This window comes from Xyrauchen texanus, chromosome 44 (assembly GCF_025860055.1).
Source record: "Xyrauchen texanus isolate HMW12.3.18 chromosome 44, RBS_HiC_50CHRs, whole genome shotgun sequence".
Lineage (NCBI taxonomy): Eukaryota > Metazoa > Chordata > Actinopteri > Cypriniformes > Catostomidae > Xyrauchen > Xyrauchen texanus.
This window is the reverse complement of record NC_068319.1, coordinates 16,450,465-16,474,970: the sequence shown is the minus strand read 5'-3', so window position 1 is coordinate 16,474,970 and position 24,506 is coordinate 16,450,465. Positions and strand designations below refer to the sequence as shown.

General features: G+C 37.6%; 1 protein-coding gene across 2 annotated transcripts in view; it reads right to left on the bottom strand.

Annotated features, from left to right (window-relative positions):
* The window catches only part of LOC127636726 (glutamate receptor ionotropic, kainate 1-like), an 83,553-nt gene that overhangs the window by 13,337 nt on the left and 45,710 nt on the right, over positions 1–24,506 (bottom strand). Inside the window, exons 8-13 of one of the 2 annotated variants that reach the window (XM_052117419.1) lie at positions 18,620–18,727; positions 18,237–18,281; positions 13,017–13,121; positions 12,605–12,808; positions 8,171–8,394; positions 6,923–7,041 (exon numbers count right to left, since the gene is read on the bottom strand). In XM_052117419.1, the coding sequence (XP_051973379.1) occupies positions 6,923–7,041; positions 8,171–8,394; positions 12,605–12,808; positions 13,017–13,121; positions 18,237–18,281; positions 18,620–18,727 (805 nt within the window). The remainder of the gene's footprint in view (positions 1–6,922; positions 7,042–8,170; positions 8,395–12,604; positions 12,809–13,016; positions 13,122–18,236; positions 18,282–18,619; positions 18,728–24,506) is intronic. The other variant, XM_052117420.1, reaches the window with a different exon arrangement.

Here is a 24,506-nt window from a genome sequence, read left to right as displayed (position 1 = left end):
CAACCTCATCACATAATTAATTACTTATGCATTTACAATTACAGTGCACCTTCTTTGAATGTGGTCAGAATACGTCCCTGACAACCTCCTAATGTGGTTTCAGTGATCTGATCATGATCCATTCACAATGCGATTTGGATGCATTTACACCTGTCATTTAATGTGGTCAAGTGCTATCCGATAGCGAGCCGTTAACTGAAAATACATGTTATTGCAAGGTGTAAATGGGGCCAATATGTGAGCACTCCACCCAAACTGCATTTCAGATGTAGATGCTTGATCATTCGGTTTGCTTATAACATAAATTGAAATCAGAACTGAAGCAGCAATTCATCAGATTATGAATGAACAGCATATTAATCTAGTGTGAACGAGACCACAAATGGACACTCTATGGTCACTGTCTTCCAAAATCAACACCCTCAGGGTTTTTAAAGTTAAGAAATTACAGCTGAAATACAGTGCTATTGTATAATATATTTATAATAATTTATTTTTTTCTCCCCAGTTTGGAATGCCCAATTTCCAATGCACTCTAAGTCCTCGTGGTGGCGTAGTGACCTCAATCCGGGTGGCGGAAGCCTCTGCATCTGAGACCATCAATCCACGCATCTTATCATTTGGCATCCACACACAACTCACTAAGCGCCCCACCGAGAGCCACACATTAAAGCGATCTTGAGGAGGTTACCCCATGTGAATCTACCCTCACTAGCAACTGGTCCAATTTGGTTGCTTAGGAGACCTGGCTGGAGTCACTCAGCACACCCTGGATTCGAACTTGCGACTCCAGGGGTGATAGTCAGCATCTTTACTCACTGAGCTACCCAGGCCCCATATAATACAATACGTATACATACAGTATACTAGAATACATATTAGAATTGTATTAATATATTTATAAATAAACATATATATATATATATATATATATATAAATATAAAATATACATTATATTTATTATAAATATTTATTTAGTTGCTATTATTTTATTATTTTTAAGCTATTATTATACATTTGTTATATTAAATTATAATAATAATTAATTTGACTTGGTTCCAAAAAAAACAAAAAAAACAACCTGTGATTGAAAAGTGGACTGATATTCTATTTAAGTGAACAAAAGAGAGCTCTGAATCCATTTCCAGGTACAAGTCGAAAAAATGTGTTGAATAAAGAGAAGTGGCTATTGAGAATAGGATATTGAGGCTAATTTAAAAGACGTTTGGTGTATGGTATCTTCTAAAGAGCCCTATTAGCACTAGCTGTCAGGGTTCTGCACTTAGCCCCCCAAGTCCCCTCTTGTGGCAGAGCCCTGACATGAAGTGTTCTATGTCTGCTTTATCTTGTATCTGGATTCAGCCACTTTGGTTGGTTTGATTTATTTACTCTGTGGTTGAGTCCAGGCACTTGTGTTTTGTCTCATGTTATGTGAATGCACTTGGTTTTGTATTTTCTCATTTACTTGTGCATTTGTGTCTCTCTTGTCTTCAGTGATAACTCTCGTTTGCCTTGTTATCTGTCTGATTATTAGTTGATTGTTTTCACCTGTCCTTCTCATTATTTCCTTGTTACCCTTTTGTTTGTTGTGGGATGTTGCTTGTTTTTATGTCCCTTGTTAGGTCTCTGTTGTTCGTGTTCCTGTCCAGTTGGATTTCTGATGGTTCCCCATTCCAACCCAGCCTGTAATTGTGTTGTTGCCCTGGAATGTGTTCGTTTGAACTCTTCGGGGCAGTTTCTATTTGTTTTATTTTTGATCAATAAAAGCCTTAATCGCTACTGTGCATTTGAGTTCTGCCATTTCCTCAACCAAACCAGACACTAGCGTAACTGAAAGATCAAGATCATGATTAAGTGAGTTTGACAAAAGCTAATTTATACCATTTTAATTGATGTCACTATTTATTGCCTCATAGGGAGCAACACACTTTGACAGATGCCACAAGGTGCGTTTGTTCCTTTGGATGTCAGTGTGGCAAATCTTAGATAATTAGCACAGCTAGACACTAGCTGTGACCCCCGTTTTGCTCTTAAAAGGTAAAGGCAAGAAGCATGTGTCAATCATAATCCAGATTTTATCGCAAAGTAAGTAGAGATAACAAAAATACTCTAGACAGTTTATGAAACCCATAACAGGCTTTGCATAGTTGAATAATCATCTAAAATATTGCTCTATAAACTTAAAGGGATAGTTCACCCCAATATGAAAATTCTGTCATTTACTCACCCTCATGTTGTCCTAAACCTGTATATGAGGGTGAGTAAATGATGACAGGATTATCAGTTTTGTTTAAACTATCCCTTTAAGGACAAACAAACATCAAAAATCTAGTCTCAGTTTTTGTTATAGTGTTGGTTTATGTTCTCACAGCTTTTCTACTGTCTGCTATATCATATCCCACTGAATACTTTAATTGATGAAATGTTTGAAAAAAACAACAAGGTTATTTCAGTAACCTCATGTAGGTGGTTTGAATGTGGTACAGTTACATACAGTACATCAGTCTAATTAAGATAAGTGTGGGTGGGTTTCAAAACGACTGATCCCATTAATGGTGTCATATTATAAAAAAAATTTGTTTACATTTTTTTTTCTGCTACTAAGGTCCACTGATGTTAGTCAAGGTTTCTTGCTAGATTTACATGACCATTTCACACCCTCTCTCTGACCCTTACAATTAATTTACAATTTAAGATTTTGACACACTTCACAGACACAAATGTAATGTGAAACAATGCTTACTCACGGGTTGCGAGTTTGCTGTCGGCTCCAAAAATAGTTAATGTTGCACCAAACTTCATTAACAGCCTCTTTAAAAAGTCTGCATTACATCGTATCAGGTTTACCAAACAATCCACTCTAAATGACTTTCTTATGTGGAACACAAAAGATGTTTTAATGACTACAATTGTCTGTCTTTATATGGCAGTGGGTCACTTTAACCCTTTAGGCACTGTAGGTGTTTTTAAAGAATTCCTTTTTTAGTGGCATACCAAAAATTGAAGGCTTATAACTCAACATAAATAAACAATGAGGGTCAATTGTTCAGTATCATTTAATAGAAACTTTGACATTAAATATGTCTGGGTGTAAATAATGTGGCTCTGATAAACTGCTTTTGTTTTGTTCCCAATCATGTCAACTGTATCTGAGAAACATTTTGTGTTTATACGACAAAGCAATTGAAATTTATATCATTACAAATATAATTGATCCTAGTGTCCAAAAACGTCTCCAAGTGTCCAAAAGCCTCTCTAAAAAAATAAAACATAATATATGTACATAAGAACTAATTACACATGCAAGCACAACAATGACTAAAGGTTTGCATAGCATGCAGACATGATTTTATTAATGACATTTCACAGAGTGAGTGCCTCAATGAGTTTTGACTCTTGAGTCCACATCGAGTCTGTGTCATTTATATATGGGCACCTTCTCCTGGTGGCAATATATAACATTGTGCTTCATGGGAATGATCTAATGAGCTACCAACAGCGGGAGAGCTTACCAACAACATATCACACATAGCTATTTGATTAGTATGATGTTTTTATTAATTGCAATAATAATGTACAGTTCAATTTTATTTTATAAATGATAAAAATGGAGCACTACTGATTTGTCAGCAAATTTCAAACAGTTTGTTTAGTTTTGATCATAATGCCTGCATGCATTGGAAAATAAAGCTTCTAATCTTTTAAACAATACATATTTTGTGTTGGTCAAGACTGTTGTTATTAATATTTTGACAATTATTTTGTTTTTCCTCTCTGGCCCACTTGCAGGCCCCCATCAAAAATTAAAGGGTTAAAGCCTAAAAAAACACCCAAAAGCATAATAAAAGTAACTGGAAAATGCCTTAAATTTTAGGTTCTTTCTCACCAAATCGAATGACTCAAGAAGACTTAGCATATTATTTTGGGTGGCTGTGGCTCAGGTGGTAGAGCGAGTTGTCCACTAATTGCAGGATTGGTGGTTTGATGACTCCACATGCCGAAGTGTCCTTGGGAAAAACACTGAAACCCAAGTTGCTCCCAATGGCAGGCTAGCGCCTTGCATGGCAGCTCTGCCATCATTGGTATGTGAATGGGTGAATGAGACGCAGTGTAAAGCGCTTTGAATACCGTTAAGGTTAAAAAGGCGCTATATAAGTGCAGGCCATTTACCATATTACGTATTAGTCACAAGTACTACTTTTATGATATTTTTGTGTCTTTTTAAGCTTCAAAGTGAGTTGCTGTCAACTGCTTTTGTATTGAAGAAATGGACCAGAATATCAAATAAAGCATCTTCTTTTGTGTTTCACATAAGAGAGAATGTCTTAAAGGGTTAGTTTATCCAAAAATTAGCTCATCATTTACACACCCTCAAGCCATCCTAGGTGTATATGACTCTTTTTTTTCAGCCAAACACAATCGGAGTTATATTAAAAATATCTTGGCACTTCCAAGCTTTACAATGGGAGTGAATGGTACCTTACGCATTCGTCACTTCTCACTGGAGCTAAAACTACGCCTACATCATACGCCGGAACTCGACTCTCTTGTGAACGTGCAGGCAGTCGTTACCGGAAGTCAATGATTATAGTTTATAAAGTTATAAATATGGATATTTTTCATACAAAAATGCACTTTTCTGATGGATGGATGTGCTTTTTGGGGCTTCAAAATCTAAGGTACCATTCATTCCAATTACAAAGCTTGGAAGAGCCAGGATATTTTTTTATATGCTTTCGATTGTGTTTGGCTGAAAGAAGAAAGTTATATACAACTAGGATGGCTTGAGGGTGAGTAAATTATGGGATCCTTTAAATTTTTGGGTGGACTAACCCTTTAAGGATCTGTAATGACATTAAGCTGAGTATTCACCTGTCTGATGTCATGAAGTTGCAGAAGTTCTGAAAGAGCTGTTCTTGCAGTTTAGCTTCAATATACAGGTGCTGGTCATATAATTAGAATATCATCAAAAAGTTGATTTATTTCAGTAATTCCATTCAAAAAGTGAAACTTGGATAATGTATACATTCATTCCACACAGACTGATATATTTCAAGTGTTCATTCCTTTTAATTTTTATGATTATAACTGACAACTAATGAAAAACCCCAAAATCAGTATCTCAGAAAATTAGAATATTGTGAAAATGTTCAATATTGAAGACACCGGGTGCCACACTCTAATCAGCTAATTAACTCAAAACACCTGCAAAGGCCTTTAAATGGTCTCTCAGTCTAGTTCTGTAGGCTACACAATCATGGGGAAGACGGCTGACTTGACAGCTGTCCAAAAGACGACCATTGACACCTTGCACAAGGAGGGCAAGACACAAAAGTTTTCTGAGGTCCAAGGTCAACGCAGCCGTCTACCAGGAAGTTTTAGAGCACTTCATGCTTCCTGCTGCTGACAGTGCCAAAGCTACCAGTACCTGGTTTAAGGACCATGGTATCCCTGTTCTTAATTGGCCAGCAAACTCGCCTGACCTTAACCCTATAGAAAATCTATGGGGTATTGTGAAGAGGAAGATGCGATACGCCAGACCCAACAATGCAGAAGAGCTGAAGGCCACTATCAGAGCAACCTGGGCTCTCATAACACCCGAGCAATGCCACAGACTGATCGACTCCATGCCACGCCACACTGCTGCAGTAATTCAGGCAAAATGAGCCCCAACTAAGTATTGAGTGCTTTACATGCTCATACTTTTCATGTTCATACTTTTCAGTTGGCCAACATTTCTAAAAATCCTTTTTTTGTATTGGACTTAAGTAATATTCTAATTTTCGGAGATACTGAATTTGGGATTTTCATTAGTTGTCAGTTTTAATCATCACAATTAAATAAAATAAACATTTGAAATATATCAGTCTGTGTGTAATGAATGAATATAATATCCAAGTTTAACTTTTTGAATGGAATTACTGAAATAAATCAACTTTTTGATGATATTCTAATTATATGACCAGCACCTGTATGGTCTTTTAAGACTGGGGAGACAGTTTTCAGTTCTGGACCTCACAGTATATTTATGTAGTACTTTGAGCCATTTCATTTTAATAGAAAAAGGAACATCAATTTTTTATGATATTAGCACTTTAAGCGTAATGAAATTCTCTGAAATCAGATAAATCCTTACCTGTGGCATAAAATGCCTCTAACTCTAGCACTTTTTTAACTGAGCTTAAATTTTCTGGTAGCATTCCTGCTTCATGGCTGAGCGGTCCCTCTGAAGTAAATAAGATTGATCTAATATTTCAGAGGAAAACTCTTGCTAATGTGAGGTCAGACTATGGTGCATAATGATTTGTCCGGTTCTCTGGTGCTCATTAAAGCCGCTCTTGCTGTTTCACACTTTTCTGCACACTTGACAGGTCATCCATTTTGTTTCATGCCTTTTGTAGCGGAACCTACAGACCTCACATCACCACATCAGACCCAGTACAGCAGAGGAACTGCAAATAAAACTTTGAAAGCTAGAAAAAAATATATAAATATTATATAAACTGTTTGTGACTTTCAACAGCCAGTGGAGTGTTATCATCCCTATTACATGAGAAAAATAAAAATCTATTTATAAGATTTACTACATCTTAATTCAAAATAAATGTGAAGCACTGTATTTCATTAAAATGATTTAAGAGGATGAATATATGTAACATTCATTTTAAACAATTCAGTTTGGTAAACTACATTTACTTTGGTATTAACTGAACTAATTTATATAAGTTAAAAAAATTAAAACATATTTATGTTAAACATTTAAATAAATCTAATTTAATCTAGTATTTTTATAAACTTAAATATGTATGAATGTCACTGCATTCATTTTGCATTAACAACATTTCAAACCAAGTGGCATTGGCACACTAATGATGCAAGAGCTTTTCCTAGCACTCTAAAGATGTGTTGTGCGTAATGTACCTTGACGCATGAGAGCCGCGACTCCAAACCATAAACTATTCAACAGTGTGAAGTTGTTTTCAACCACGTCAGAGGAGGGGTTGCAGGAGTGAGGGTTGTACCATTCATATGGTGTAAACCTGAGTGAGCCAAAGAAAACATGTTTTACACATAAGAAACACAAATATACACTGCCGTTCAAAAGTTTGGGGTCACTTAACTGAAATGTTTCTCATGATCTTAAAAATCTTTTGATCTAAAGGCGTATGCTTAAAAAAAAAAATGGATGACTTGGACCAAATAATAAAGAAAAGCACGAAAAAGCATCCCAGGGTGATACCTCAAGAAGTTGAGAAAATGTCAAGAGTACATGTCTGCAAATTCTAGACATTTTATTTCTCTGTAAAAAATATGAGGTATGTAATAGCTAAATTAGTATGTGATAATCAAATAAATATATGGATTTGAGTTTAAATTAATTAATTATGTGAGAAGAAAGAGACTGTGAGGGATACGAAATAAATCAAAATAGCAATCACATTAGGTTATATCAATGAAAAAACTCCCCTCATGTCTTTAAAAACCTGAATGACTTTTTCTATCTTCAGTGCAAGACAAAAGGAGATGTTAGGCAAAATGTTTGTAACTGACAGCCTCAGTCACCATTCGCTTTTAACAGAAAAATTCCAATGAAAGTGAGTGATGACTGAGGTTATCATTCTGTGTAACTTCTCCTTTTAAATGTCACAGAAGAAAGAAAGCCATATGGGTTTGTAACAACATGATGTTGAATAAATGATGACAGAATGTAATTTTTTGGCCTTGTTAGGAGATGATCAATGTTATTTGCTTCAACTGTGAGTGGTCATAATGTTTTGGCTCTTCGGTGTATCTAAAACCCAATTTGCACATACTATATTCTATGCTTTATTACACAGCTTTCTGGAATACTCGATTCTGATTGGTCAGTCTCAGTGTTTTGTGGTCAAATGTTGTTGTATAAAGACCCCTAAACGGGATACTTCACCATTGTCCCTGATGACCAAATTGCTCTTACCACTCAGTCGTCCCTTTTGTTCCCACATAAAACAAAATCATTGCAAATCAAATCAATATTTCATGTTAATTTCTGTTAGGTGAACATTATCGTAAAATAACCCCGTACAGGTTCATAAAAGATCCTCTCATTCATGTCAAGGTCCTGATCACCTTGTCTAGAGTTTATTTCACGATAATGACTGTACATTAAGCTGAAGTCATCATCTATACCTGGCTATTACAAAGAGCACACAGCTCACTCCAAGACAGGCAAGCAGCACGTACATCCAGATGTCCGGGGTGAGGGGATTGAGAAAGGAGAATACCCCTGGGTTGGTGCCATTTGGTTTGTGGTAGAGTATGCTGATGCCCAGGGTCATGAAGGGTTTGGAGAAGTCAATAACTTTCTCTCGAACATAAGTGATGGTCAATGGAGCCACAGCCAGGTCAGCTATCTGGTAAAGACAAGAAAAGGAAGCTAACTGGTTTAAAGAAAACAGGAATTTGTTTTGCTGTAGTAAAATCCTGGACTGCTGGAAAAAAAATGCAGATAAATTAATCTAATCTTGGAGTGCCTGGGGGGATGAGTCCCACAATAGGGCTTTGATGACAATGTTGTACTGATAAAAAATAAGAATTGGGACATTGAGAGACTTTTCATAATTTTGTATCTGTACACTACTACAATATATATGATTGAAGTACATACTGTCATCTTTCATTTGAAATCCAAATTGGAGGACCTGTTAAACACTTCAGAATTCCTCCTGCTGCTTCTTTCAGCAGTCAATAAACACTAGTGACCCAGTTCAATTTGCAGTCATACAAGCATGTGGTATGCTTCTAGCCTGAGACATTATTTCCCTTCTCCATACTCGTCTCTTCCCGTGATTCTGGTACAGGTTCATCTATCCAAAGGAAAGTGTTCCAGAATTTCGCAGGATTTTCTTCTGGCAGTCTAATCTGGCCTTCCTATTTTGAGTTTACCAGTGGTTTGCACCTTGTGGCAAAACCTCTGTTTTTACTTTCATGAAGTCTTCGCTTGATTGTAGACTTTGACAATGATACTCCTACCTCCTGCAGAATGTTATTGACTTGTCATGATGTTGTGCAATGGTTTTTCTTCACCAAGGAAAGAATGTTATGATCCTCCACCACAGTTGCCTTCCGTGGTCGTCCAGGACTTTAGGTGTTAATGAGCTCACCAGTGTGGAAGGTTGGGGAGTAACAGAATACATGTATTGGGATTAAGTTTTTAAAATACAAAATATAAGTAATTGTATTCCACTAAAGTTACAATTTAAATAATTGGTAATTAGAATACAGTTACATTCAAAAAGTATTTTGATTACTGAAGAGATTACTTTGCATTTTATTGTCATTTGTTTCATTTAATATTTAGTCCTTACAGATGAAAAACATTTATAGATATAAATGATATGATCCAAAGTGCATTTGAACAGCAGTGAAACACTTTCTTATGTGTTACATTCATACGAGCAGACAGAGAAGTACGTTTGAAGTAAGTTTGGAGCAGAAGAAATAGAAATAAATCTTGTGTAAATTGTCAGATTTATGCTAAACTACAACTTCTAGCCAATTTCTAGTAAGATCTTTGATATTAGGGCAAAATTTTTATTCTTGATAATAATTTTTGTATTGTTTTCCAGTAAAAATATCTAAAAATCCTTTAAACAAGATCAATTAGGTTTATCTTGTTTTAGAAACAACACTGCATAAGATATTTAGGTTTTTCAGAGAATGTATTTTGTGTATTTTGTCTTACTGTACTGACAGAGTTTTTATAGACAAAACAAGTGATAAATCTACCAGTGCTGAAGAAGTAATCCAATGTATTTAGAATACGTTACTGACCTTTGGTAATCTAATGGAATATTTTACAAATTACTTTTTACAGCATGTATTCTGTAATCTGTAGTAGAATACCTTTCAAAAGTAACCCTCCCAACCCTGCCAGTGTGTTCCTTCTTTTTAAGAATGTACAAAATGGCAAATTTGGCCACTCCTAAATTTTCTGCTATCACTCTTTACTTGCATTGACAGCTCTTTAGTTTACAGTTTACAGCAATAACTTCCAAATACATTTACATTTATGCATTTGGCAGACGCTTTTATCCAAAGCGACTTACAGAGCCCTTATTACAGGGAAAATCCCCTGTCCTTTTTATTACCAGATTACCAGTTATGTGCTTAGACCACTACACCACCACCACTCCTACAATATATTTAATCCAAATTTCACATTTGGATTAAACTCTAGACCTTTTAACTGCTTCAGTTTTAATTAAATAACCTGGGAACAGGCCACATCTGGCCATGAAACAGCTTCTCAGTTGATTGCCCCATTACTTTTGAGCCCCTGAAAATGGTGGTCTGTGTATAAAACATGCTGTAGTTGGGAAACTTCCACTTCCTCAAATCCAAAGTAATCCGAGCCCTTGCAGACATGCAACAGATGCAGAATCAGGACCTGCTGGCCCAGGAGACATGCTTCCAGGAGATCCTCCAAGCTCAAATGGAGGATTGGCATGCATTAAGGAGCCTGATACCACAGAAGCCCTCAGCCGTGACCCCGGAGGCATCGATGACTATGGCCCAGCTCATGTTGACCAAGATAGAGCCTCAGGACGACCCCCGAGGCATTCGTAGGTCTCTCTGAACAGACCCAAGAAAAAGCCCAGCTCCCTGCAGACATCTGTGTTGAGTACAAGGCACTGAAGAAAGTGATCGTACAACGTGTTGGCCAAACTCCAGAACAACACCACCAGTGGTTTCGCTCCCTCACGCTCAGCAAGGTCAGCCGCCTTTTTGTTTATGCCCAGCTGCTCTGCGATGCCTGCCTGAAGTATTATCTCCCTATAAGGTTAAATGAATGGATAGGGGCGGAGCACGGCAAATTTACCACCTCAACCTCTTAAAACCGTGGAGGGAGGCAGTTCCTTTGTCTTTGGGGATGGTGATTCCGGAGAGGGAGGAGCTTGGGATAGCTTTATGGACTGAGTTCCCATTTAGCACTTTGCATACACCACTGCCTATCTGGATGACATCATTATATACAGTAATGATTGGCAGCAGCACATCCAGCATCTGAGGGCAGTTCTGAGGTCGCTGCGGCAGGCAGGACTCATGGCAAACCCCAAGAAGTGCAAAATTGGTTCCACTTTTGGTCAAGGGAAGGTGCGTCCCCAAATAGATAAGACCGCAGTGATTGTGGCCTGCCCAAGTCCCAAGACCATAAAGGAGGTGAGACAGTTCATGGGGCTGGCTGGCTACTATAAAAGGTTTGTGCCTAATTATTTGGACATCACCAGCCCACTGACTGATCTCACTAGAAAGGGAGCCCCAAACCCGGTCCAGTGGACAGAACCGTGCCAACAAGCTTTTATGCAGATGAAACCAGCACTTTGAAGTGGGCCATTGTTACATGCTCCTGATTTCTCTTCCTTTTTTACAGACCGACGTGTCAGACAGGGGGTTGGCAACCGTGTTGTCCCAGCTGGTCGAGGGGGAGGAGTGCCCGGCGCTGTACATCAGTCGGGAGCTCTCAACGAGAGAGGTGAGGTACAGCACCATTGAGAAGAAGTGTCTGACCATCAAGTGGGTGGTCCTCACCCTTCTGTATTACCTCCTGGTACAGGCTTTCACCCTCTGTTCGGACCAAGCCCCACTATATTAGCTCCATCACATGCGCGGATCACCCATTGGTATCTGGCTCTTCAGCCGTTAAAGTTGTACTGGGTAGGACGATTGGCTCCCTGGTAAAACTAACAAAATGTACTTTTAGCCCATTTAAAATGTATAGCCTTTATTGTCTGGGAAAACAAACCAAAAATGTTGATGAATCAGGTTGCACAATATTTGTCCAATCAAATGCCCTCAAAAAATACCTCCCCCAAAGCAGACTCATCATGGTTCATAGCTTCAATGTAAACAAAAGGCTATTGCCAATTTTACAAAAAAGTCTTTCAATATGTCCTGCTTGCCTTTTCAATAAGAAATATGTCAACAGAGGAAAAACATCTATGCTTGTAAAGCAAATGTATAGTCTTTAATAGAAGAAAATATGCAGAAGAGTACAAAGGTATTCATAAAAAACAGCGAGTCTATACAGCCTGATGAAAGCACCAATGCCTTTTAAGATTTTTTTATAAATACCTTTTCATTTTTCTTTGTCCCCAAAGTAAGAGTATTTTAAATGAAACTTGCATATCTTGATGTTTTGTATTCACAATTTCAGCCTTTTCCCTGACTACCTGCCAAAACTTTTGGACTGCTTATACTTTCAGTGAATAAAGATAATCAAACAAATGGAACCAAATTTGTTTACTTTATTATGCTTTGTATGCATATCTAGAGATGAACAAGAGACTGCATTCCAGTAACAAGAAATGCAATTACCAGGCTCTCTGAATTTTCAGAGAGAAGATAAAATCTGATGCAGAAATATCTAAGTTAATCAGTTGAATGTGGGAAACACATTAACACTCTGATTTTAGACTTTTGTCCACAACTCTACATAGTGAGATATACTGGGATAAAAAGGCAGAAAACCATTGGCAAAACAGAAAACAAATATAACACTTAAGCACTCTTACATCTAATTTTATGATGTAATCATCATTTTTGATGGCAGATCACACTCACGTGGTCTATGAGTTCCCGAACCATGCCGTTCCATTCTCCTTTATCATTCTGAGCACCGTATTTCCCATCAGATACCAGCTTCACCTCATAGGTGAATCCCAGGATGTTGGAGAGCTCCTTAAGCAGATCCAGACAGTAGCCTTCAAACCGATCATTCCCGTACAACACCTTGTCAGACTTCTTATACATAACATAAGGGTTTTCCTATACACAAGTAAAACTCACATGAAATATTGGTTCAATTCTGAACACACCATTTCAGTTTAATCAACACACCATTAATTAAAATAAATCATATGTTCAGTCCAATCAAAACTGCACTCGTTGAGTCATTTCATGGGTTTTTAAAGTTTGAAGAGAGAACTGGAATCATGCATCCTAAATTGCAGTAGATTAAAGATTAGTCTCTTACCAATATTGTGGTGACTATAAGGGTTCTGTTAGCCAGGGAATCTGTAATGTTGTTGTCTATTCTCTCAGTCAGGTTGAGCCCCGAGATAGAGTTCCATTCTCCAATCTAACAAAAGAGTAAAAAATGGCAAAAGCATGAAGAAAAAAACAAACTAGATGAAAGTGTCTCTTTCTGACAATCAGTGGACACAAAAGAGGGACACACATAATCAGTGTAGATTCATAAAATAGGTAAGGAAGAGATGGGGAAAAAAAGGAAAAAGGAAATGAAAGAATTTGGTCCAAATCATTAAATAGATCCTGTCTGTGGTAAAACACATCTTCCCTGATCAATAAAATCTGCACTAAAGCATGTTCTACAAATTCTGAGTGGATTTTGCCCACTTAAATAGTTTTCTTGAAATAAAAGTGAGAGCTCTTTAGAAATCCATTTCAGAAAAATCTGAGAGGATGTGAAGAATTGGGGTGGGACTAAAAAATTATCTGGAGGTACCACAAATGGAGGGACCACCTTACGTATATTAAAGCATCATGATGTCACGTCAAATTAGATTTTTTGTATAGCTTCTCAGAACACGTAATGCTTCAGAGAAACTTTACAGAAAATAGTGACTTAACGCCCCTAGGAGATTATTTGAATTATATTTAAAACAAAACTTAAATAAAACGGATAGATCCGACTCTAAATTAAGATTGGAAGAGACACGTTCAAATTATGAACACACACCTGTGGGCACACATTCTATTAATGTGCAAATGTGTAACTAATCTAAAATATACAGTGAAAAATATACACTCACTAAGTACTTTATTAGGAATACTTGTTCACCTATTTATTAATGTGATTATCTAATCCAGAGGTGTCAAACATACAGCCTGTGGGCTGGGTCCGGCCCACCAAGGAGTCATCTCCGGCCCGCGGGATGATTTGAGGAAAAAATAAATATGTAATATTTGAAAACATTCACGTTGATTTAGCCTGTAACTTGGGTAAGATGTATACAAACTATTATTTTATTTGCAACAGCAGGGCACACAAACATTTAAATTGTGGTGTTGCATGTAGCTACATTATAGGTTGCATGATCAGTGGAATTTCTTTTAATTATGCAGGACATTCAGCGCTCACAGAGTCAGGCGTATCAGTGAACGCCACACAAGTCTGAGGTTGACACAAGTTCCATGGCCACACATTCCCACAGTGAAGTTTCTCTCACAGAAATAATGACAACATGGACAGGTCCAAAGATAAATATTAGATTTAATAAATGTTGTATTGTTTCCATCCCATTGAACTATATATATATATATATATATTATTATTATTTTTTTCTTCTTCTCCATTTTCTCCCAATTCGGAATGCCCAATTTCCAATTCGCTCTAAGTCCTCATGGTGGCGTAGTGACTCGCCTCAGTCCGGGTGGCAGAGGACGAATCTCAGTAACCTCCACATCTGAGACAGTCAGTCAACGCATTTGATCACTTGGCTTGTTGAGCACGTTACCGCAGAGACGTAGCACATGTGGAGGCACGTACTATTCTCCGCGGCATCCACGCACAACTCACCACGTGCCCCACTGAGAGCACCACATCGTAGCGACCACGAGGATGTTAACCTAACCTGCTTAGGTAGCCTGACTGGAGTAACTCAGCACGCCATGGACTTGAACTTGAGACACCAGGTGTGGTAGTCAGCGTGTTTACTTGCTGAGCTGCCCAGGCCTCCATCCATTTAACTATTATTCATTTTAAGCAGGTTCAGTTCCTTGGCATTTACGTTTGGTTTCAGATGGTTTATTGAGGCTAAAGCTTCAGCCAAAGAGCGAGTGGTTCTCTCTTTTTCTTGTAAATATTATTGCTTGATTACCCTGTATGTGTATTTGTGATGTAAACTAATAAATAAATAATAAGTAAATAAATTAAAATGGTAAATTCTGTGTTTTTCCTTTTGCTCAGAGTGAAATTAGCACCCACCAAATGTGGATATTTTATGAGCATGGGTCATTTCTGTGGTATGTGACAAGTAATGTTGTCAGACACAAAGACACGCAACTGATTATATTTTGAAGACCAGACAAAAGAATAAACCCGTTGATGAGCGTATCTGATTCACTGTGTATTCAGAGGCCCACAAACGAACGACACCTATTTGGAGCGATTTGGACAACATGGGGTGGAAAGTGACATCACACAGCCAAAAAAATAAATGTCTAATATCTCAAACAACGAACCAGCACAAACTTTTATTTTAGCTGCACAAATCAGCACAAATGAATGGTATAGATCTGATAATGATTTAATTATATGGGGTGCCAACTTCAAGGAGAACTGATGGAAACGCCTTGTTGATGAGAGAGGTCAATGGAAAGCTGACATATAGCCTACGGTAACTCAGATAAACACTCTGTACAATTGTGGTGAGAAGAATAGCATCTCAGAATGAACAACAAGTCAAACCTTGAGGTGGATGGGCTACAACACCAGAAAACCACATCGGGTGTACTTAATAAAGTGCTCAGAGAGTGGAAGTATATTTTTATTAATTTACTGTCCTTTAAATCAGTTTTCTTAAAATAATGAAAACAATAATGTGAACACACACCTACACACACACACACACACCTACACACACACATACAGTACAGTACAGTACATAAACGTATTAATATAGCTCAATATAAAAACAATGGGAGTCAATGGAAACAAATGGAAAAAATGGGAACAAATGTGCATGTATGTGTTTGTGGTTGTGGACACATACGCGTGCACACACCTACACCCACCACCCACCTATCCACAAACACACATGTGTGCACACATAAATACAAACTGTACATAAAGATATTCTAATGTAAATTTGTAGCATTTACTTTATATAAAATGTGTAAATATTACATTTGTTGATTAGTAAAAAGTTGGTTATTGATGATAAAACCGTTGTCGGAGGGAACATTTGAAAATTGTGACTGCTGAACTGCGATTTAACGAGCCGGGTCAATTTGACCCTGAGCAGAAAATGAGATGTTAGGCAGAATGTTAGTCTAAGTCACCATTTACATGTACTTTCACTTTATGTAAATACAGTAGCCATTTTAACCACCATGCAAACCACGCAACTGCGTGGGGCCCCGGACCCCGGGAGGAAAGCTCCACCAAAAAAATGCTTGAGGGGTGCCATGTTGTTCTGGGTACACGCACGAATACGCTGTTGTCAGCACTCTTAGAGCGGTTCACGTTAGAAGCCGCTGGTGTCGGGACAGCTGAGTTTTTTTAAGTAGGGTTCGGGTTTGTAATTTATGAAAAATTATATAGGCTGTCAGAAATTGTTTTGCACACGCACTCTCACTCACAGATACATGCAAATGGAAGAGTTAGGGGCTGTTCACACAGAACATATTTTTGCCTGCGTCTGTCTATTTTTCCATTGTTTTCCTGTGTAAACACGCGCTGGATGAACGTCCATACATGCAGCACCGCAGCTTGCTGTTTCTTCAGTGTCTCATGGAGGACTGGCACATTTTTAGACACTGTTTCAAGTTAATAAGAGCCTCAGGTTTAAAAAATGTATGCCGAGACACAGGGACGGATTACTGACCAGGCCAATGGGGCCAGTGCCCAGGGACTCTTGGGCCCTTGACTGCCCGGGGGTGCCCTAGGCTTTAAGGCTGCACGATCTAGATTGGGGACCACTCAGCCCCCCCGCTCAACAACCTTTGACCATGAACAACAAACATGGCTGACCTTTTTATTTTGTGGTAATCCACATTATGCCACAAATGCTGTCGAATAACAATTAATTGATACGTTTGTGTGAAAAACGAATTGCTAATTAAAATTTTGAAAATTTCGCGTTCACACGAGAATTCAGAAGTTCCGCTCCGTTTACCACAGAGGAACATACTTCTGTCAGGAAGACTCGCAGACTTGAGTGAAATTTAAGTTGACATTTATTTGATGAATATAAAACAGAAATGTAATGTCTCTCTTTGGCATAGGCCCCGTCTGGCGGTCTGAAGAATTTGTAATCAGAACAATCATATCCTGCCAGAGATAGGAGGCAGGGACGAGGAGCCTACCCCGTGCAGGACAGGACTCAACTTGTGGTGGAGGTTGCTGTGTTAGCACACTGAAACAGCAAAGTGATATTGTGAGCAGGCTTATAAAGCAATGGCTTACATGTGATTGGCTAGGAGCTACCTAGCTAATGGTGCGTTAATGTACAGCTGCTAGAACTACGCTGTGCTTACATTTCACGCAATAATTAGGTAAATTCAAACAGCTACAGAGAGCTGGCGTAAGCACCAATTTAAAGTTAAAAATGTTCTAATTAGTTATTTGTTTTTCACACAAACTTACTGATTAACTTCAGTAGACATTACGTAATTGACTGGAGTCATGTAGATTACTTTTATGCTGCCTAAATATGCTTTTTGGACAATCAAATATTGGTGTCTATTCACTTGCATTGGATGAAGCTGAAAACAGGGATACTTTCCTAAAAATCTTAAATCCTGTTCTGATGAAGAAATAAGGTCACATACATCTTAAATATAAATTTTTGGGTGAACTATTCCTTTAAGATACTTTGTTTCTATATGGTACTTGTCATAACACTCAAAGATGTTTGAAAGGATAGACTTAATCAAAAGAACCTTAAAGAGTACATTAGAGCTGCTCTCTAAACATCTGCTAATGAATTAATGTGTCATTTTTCTGCAAGCTTCAGTTTGTTTTTCAGGGAGGTGCATAACTTACTGAGGAACAAAGCTCTGTGAACCCAATTTACAGTGCTGGATATTAAATATGGTGATTTAACTGTCATAAATGCAACCTGCAGACATTTTGCATCTCATTAAGATTTTCTCGCAAAAAATAAAATCTCTTTCTTTTAAGCCCCGTTCAGACTGATTTATTAAATTTTTTTTACTGTATGGAGGCTCTCAGTAACTAGCATTCTACCTAACTTCTCCTTTGTGTTCCACGGAAGAAAGAAAATCACACGGGTTTGGAACAACATGAAGATGACAATAAGATGATAGAATTTTCAGTTTTTTGTGTGAACTATCCCTTTAAGTAAATGAAGTGTTCTCCACAGGGAGAGGGATTCTGATGAAAGGACGTCAGGTTTATTGAAGTGAATTTCACACAGGGTAGGGAATCTGAGCTTTCCACAGGTTCTAATCACAAACTCATGGAATTGAAACCAAGACTGAAACAAACCTTTGTCCATAATTTAGTAGGTCGTGACACACCATCGGCCAAATGCTTTTAGAAAGAGTTGGAGAGTTGAGTAAACAGCATGGAAGCAACAAGGTCAATACACATTATCTGCCTAATACTGCTCATATTTCTGCCCTCATTTGGTTTGCAGAAAAACTTTATTACAGAAATGCATTTACAAGAATCCACTTATATACAAATAAACTAATTAAATCTACTATAAACAAGCTGCTGGAAATACATTGAAACACTTGGCTCAAGGTTCCCAGGTACATTTGCAGTTAGGAAAACCATATGAAAAGTTGCACGGTTAATAAACAACTGAATTAAATAGTAGGTCCTTGAGACTTTTTTTTCTTCAGTGTCTGGCTAAGTGGACTCACCTTAGCAGTGCCGTCCTCTTTGAGACTGATGAGGTCTAAGTTAAAGTCTTTCCGTAGACCATCAGTCTTGTTAAGAACTATTCGACCAGTCAAACCATCCCACTGCGCCTGAGGAAATGAAACAAAACATGGAGTACACAGAAAATGATGCACTATATTGTTTCAATGCCATGTCTTTAAATCATAGTTGTAATGGAATATTATGCTGCCTCAAGACATGTGTCTGTTAACATGAAATGTTTTAAATACTCCAAATGTCTTGGTCAATTACATTTCAGTTAAATGGACCATTTTGCAGAACATTGGCAGTAAAAACATATTACATTTTTGAAGTATATTGTGAGAAGCGCTTGCCCATGCAAATAATTATGCTAAGGTTTTGTGGGTGGTTGCCAGGGTGTATCTGTGTGTTTACTAGGATACTGAAGGTGGTTGCCAAGTTGTTGCTTGCTGACCCAAAAAGAGGTCAAAAGAGCACACCCCAAGATATTCCCAAATTTTTGGTCCCAAGATATGGCTCATGCCCCTCCTTGTACAAACCCAATTCTGAAAAGGTTGAGACAGGGCCAATTTAATATTAATAACAATTTGAGTTATGAGAAACATATGTTAAAATGGTGAGGCAGTAATCAGTAAATGCTAGTCAGTCATGAAGGAAAATGCATGAATATTGTGTGTGATACTGTCCAGTGTCCATGGAGTGTATGACTGCAAAAAATCACAACAAACAAAAAACATTTGAAGTGAGGAGCTGGCAAAATGCCTCCACAGCCACCCCAACAAGCGGTACCACTGTATTTAAATTGGTCACCGTAACAATTCTCAGGTGCACAAACCACACCCCAATCACATCAGCTACACCTGAAAAGCAAGAATAAACCACAGGCACAGCATAAACTGGGGCATGACAAAGTCCAAAAAGTAATAGCACACCTTTCTTCAATAAGCCATATGAATTGCACAAGAACATACCTTTAACCCCAAGTATGTGCAATTATAATAGTAAATGTTGGAACGGAATTACTGAATAATACAAATTTAGATCAAATTACTATGCCTCTTTAACTTCAATGATACTGAGTGAAACAAATGAGTAGCACTTGCCCTAACATACACTATACTATAATAAACAGTCCTACCTAAGCAAAGAACATCAAGCTTTTGTGCAGTCATTCCATTTCCAATAGTTGCGTTCCTTTCCTTTGTTATACAAATAATCTTAGTTGAAAACAATCCCTTTTCATAACTACCGCTTCCGTCGATAAACAGGTGAAATATCTGAGAAACAGTACCTCTATTCTCAAGGTTGCAGTGTTTTCAGGCCAGTCTCGATTTGGTTTTAAAATAAGAGGCAATGGCTGGCCTTCAACATTCCGTCAGCTCTGGCTCAGGTGGAGATTTGATGCTGACCTCGGAATGAAACATTAGAGCCAATTAGAGTTGTAGTGAAGCCACAGGAGACTGTAGGTGCATTGCATCCTAATGTGAGAGCAAATGCCAGAGAACATATGAACTTTTTAACATAGTTTAAAATGTATAAAATACAACTATGTCATTTAGCTGGCATTTGTATTCAAAAGTCTCCATGGGGCGAGCTGTGGTGAAATGCCTCGCTCATGGCCACAACAACCCTTGTGGATTTGATCCTACAACCTTTGCCACAAGTCTTTCTCTATCTTTTAAAGTTAATGCTACATGATGGCAAAAGTAATAAAAATCTAAAAATAGGCAGAAAAGAGCACATATAAATATAAATCTACATAAATATAAAAAGTTCGGTCAATAAATATCTATTTAAAAAATTAAAAAAGTACTAATATAGGCCAATAAACAATATGGTTTCAATATATATCATTCATTCCTACTTGTATCCAAGGCAACAGTCCCCAAGGAGTGACCTACAGAATGGTTAGGTGCCCCGCTCAAGGTTATAACAACACCTGGATGTATTGACAGATACAGGTGACTTAAAAAAGCAATAATATCTGCCAATAATCTCTAAGGTCCCAATGTACACCATGCATGCATACTTGTAACCAAATAGACAGTCCCCATGGAGTAACCTGGAGATAGGTCCCTTGCTCAAGAGCACATCAATGAATTCAGAATGTGAATCAACTCTTATGCGATTTGAACCAAAAACCATTTAGTTTTCAACCCATATCTTTAAACACTACACCAAAATTCTCTCTGAAGCAAAAGGTCCTTGCGTATTACCTTTTGCATATAATTTGATAATACAGCACTCATTTCTCTTTGTTTTGAGAAGCAGAGGGTGGTAATCCTAACATGTGGAATCACAAACATTTTGGTGACACAAATATAAAAAAATGACACTTAATTATCACTTCAGCACTACAATCTGGCTTCAAGAAGGGATACTTGTTGTGGAGAAACCCCCTAGACAACTTGTGTATAGTGACTAGAGCTGTTCCATTTTTCAGTGCACCTCAGTCAGAATGGCTTTGCTCTTTGAGTAAAAGTCTGTCGTACACGTGTAATACAATCAATGCTCCTTAAATGGAGTTTGAAAACATTTTTCTGTTACAGTACAGGAGCTACATAATTTAAAATTATGTGGCATCTAATCAGAGGTGGAGAGTAACAAATTACAACTACTCTTGTTACAGTCCTTCTGTTCATTTTTCTACTTTAAGTATAAATAAAGTATTCAGCTTTGCTACAGTTATTTTCCACCACAATTACAAAGTAAAAAAATATTTGGGAGAAAGAAATTTAAACGCTGTAAATCTTTATAAACTAAAACGCACTGTGCCCGGCATGACGGAAGCCTGCAGTGCACAGCATCATAAGCACAGCAGCTTGCATAAACTGCCGCCGGTGTCCTCTCTTCTCTAGCTTCAAGACTTTCTGTCCTGTCACTATTCAAGAACTGTAATATTGTGATTTTCTGCATATTTAATTTTATTCTGGAAATGGCCTATTCATTCAGGTATAAGGGAACCGTCTGAACACGTTTAACCACTGATCAAACTCCATTTGTCAAACAGAGAACTTCAACAGAGAACTTCCAAAATATCAGAGGGATCTCATTGTTGAAAGATATCAGTTAGGAGAAGGGTACAAAAGAATTTCCAAAGCATTAGATATACCATATCTATGCATATCTATGAACACAGTGAAGACAGTCATCATCAAGTGGAGAAAATATGGCACAACAGAGACATTACCAAGAACTGGATGTCCCTTCAAAATTGATGAAAAGATGAGAAGAAAACTGGTCAGGGAGGCTTCCAAGAGGCCTACAGTAACATTAAAGGAACTGCAGAAATTTCTGGCAAGTACTGGCTGTGTGCTACATGTGACAACAATCTTCCATATTCTTCATATGAATGGGCTATGGCGTAGGGTGTCAAGACGGAAGCCTTTTCTTACAAAGAAAAACATCCAAGCCCAGCTGAAGTTTGCAAAAACAAACATCAAGTCTCCCAAAAGCACGTGAGAAAATGTGTTATGGTCTGATGAATCCAAGGTTGAACTTTTTGGCCATAATTCCAAAAGGTATGTGTGGCGCAAAAACAACACTGCACATCACCCAAAGAACACCATACCCACAGTGAAGCATGGTGGTGGCAGCATCATGCTTTGGGGCTGTTTTTCTTCAGCTGGAACCGGGGCCTTAGTCAGGGTGGAGGGAATTATGAACAGTTCCAAATACCAGGCAATTTTGGCACAAAACCTTCAGGCGTTACAAAGCTGAAGATGAAGAGGAAGTTCACCGTTCAGCACGACAATGACCCAAAGCACACATCCAAATACACAAAAGCATGGCTTCGCCAGAAGAAGATTAACGTTTTGTAATGGCCCAGCCAGAACCCAGACCTGAATCCAATTGAACATCTGTGGGGTGATCTGAAGAGGGCTGTGCACAGGATATGTCCTCGCAATCTGACAGATTTTGAGCACTTTTGCAAAGAAGAGTGGGCAAATATTGCCATGTCAAGATGTGCCATGCTAATAGACTCCTACCCAAAAAGACTGAGTGCTGTAATAAAATCAAAAGGTGCTTCAACAAAGTATTAGTTTAAGGGTGTGCACACTTATGCAACCAGGTTATTGTGAGTTGTTTTATTTTTCCCCCTCAAAGATTTCAGTTTGTTTTTCAATTGAATTTTTCACGTTATAGGTCACATTAAAAAGTGGAAAAAGTTCTGACATGATTTATCTTTGTCTCATTCTTTTACAAGAACCTGGCATTTGAACAGGGGTGTGTAGACTTTTTATATCCACTGTACATACAATGAAATGTTCTTTGGACTTTTCAATTAACATAATTTTTTTACGCTGTCCGGTTCCTCGCACCATTGCACGCACAGACCACAGGCTGTCTGCTTCTATCAATCCGCATCAGTTCGGTATTGTACTCCTGCATTAAATTCTGGAACCGTTCACCCCTCTTGTTCAAAATAAACTGTCTTAGTGGGTAACACTCTCACTCACGGTGCTATACTGTACTTCCCTGCGCTGCTGTTTATCTCTCTGAAAAGCCTCACCCGCTAGAGTCCAAAAGTGTGCAAGGGATGGATGTATGAGCAATCACAAAAATTATGTAACCATATGCTACAGTTTATTTAATAATAATAATAATAATATCTCAATATGTTAAATAACCATAATGTTAATTAAGACTTTATTATTACAACTGTAGTACAATAATACATATACAGAAGAACCACTTTTAGTGTTTGAATCAATCATATCTCTCACTAAACACTGTGTGAAATGTTTATTTTTGCCTTATTTTATTCAGATGGCATGAAGGAGTTGATAACAGTTTGCTTAATAATCTCATTCAATATCTGGATAATTGCTGCAATATCATAGAGGATACATTTCCTCCTATGATATTGCATTATATTAGTTTTGCACAGTATGTTAACTTAATAACCAAAATACTTGGACATATGTGAATGAGAATAAACTTGAAATAGGAATGTGTTTCAGTCACAATGCACATTCGGTAGTTTAGCGATGGTTTAGAGACATTTTGAATGTTACAAATGGCTATTTCAATTTCAATAAGTGTTGTATTCCAAAATGTTCTTTTTGTCAAGGAATCCTCCTGCAGCAATGCAGGTCTTTGGCATTTAGAAGCTGCTAGTTTAGGACATGTGAGGAGTCTGTTTCTCAAACTAGAGCCTGTGATTTACTTGTCTTTTTTGTTGTGCATCTGGGCAGTCCACTTCCATCTCTATACTGTTTAGAGATTCTTTTTTCGAAACAGTGGCATGGAATAGCCCTCATCTCTCTAAATCAATAGACTTTTGGCGAAAAAAGAATTTCAGGAGAAACGCGTTTCTTTTTGCCTATTTTTAAAACCAAAGTTTGACTTGCAAGTGTAGAGCAACTTGTAAGAACTCAATATCTCAGCAAATGAGGAAAAACAAAACCCTTCTGAATTGTGATTTCCGCATGGTAGCGCAACCATTTTCAATTGTTCTAATGAATGCGTTTGTAATTGCTTTTTTGCAATTAATGATTTCGGCATTTTTGATCAATTTAATGCATCCTCTGTGAAAGGAAGCATCAATTTCTTTCAAGAACAAAAATGTCTAAAAATGGAAGCGTATATACTATATATAATATTGTAACGTAATTATTTGAGTAGTTTTTTACTTATTTAAGAGTACTTATTTATTCTTACTTGAGTCATAATATTTCTCAGTAGTTCTACTTGTACTCAAAGTTAATTATTTCTTTGTTTACTTAAGTAAAAAAATCAGCACTCTTTCCACCACTGCATATAATGCATGTTTTTAGTTTTTGTTTTCTGATAAAATGGCATGAGTAAAATGTATTGATCAGCATCTCTGGCCCAGTGGATCATCACAGACCAATGATACTTTAAACGCTATTCAACCTTCTG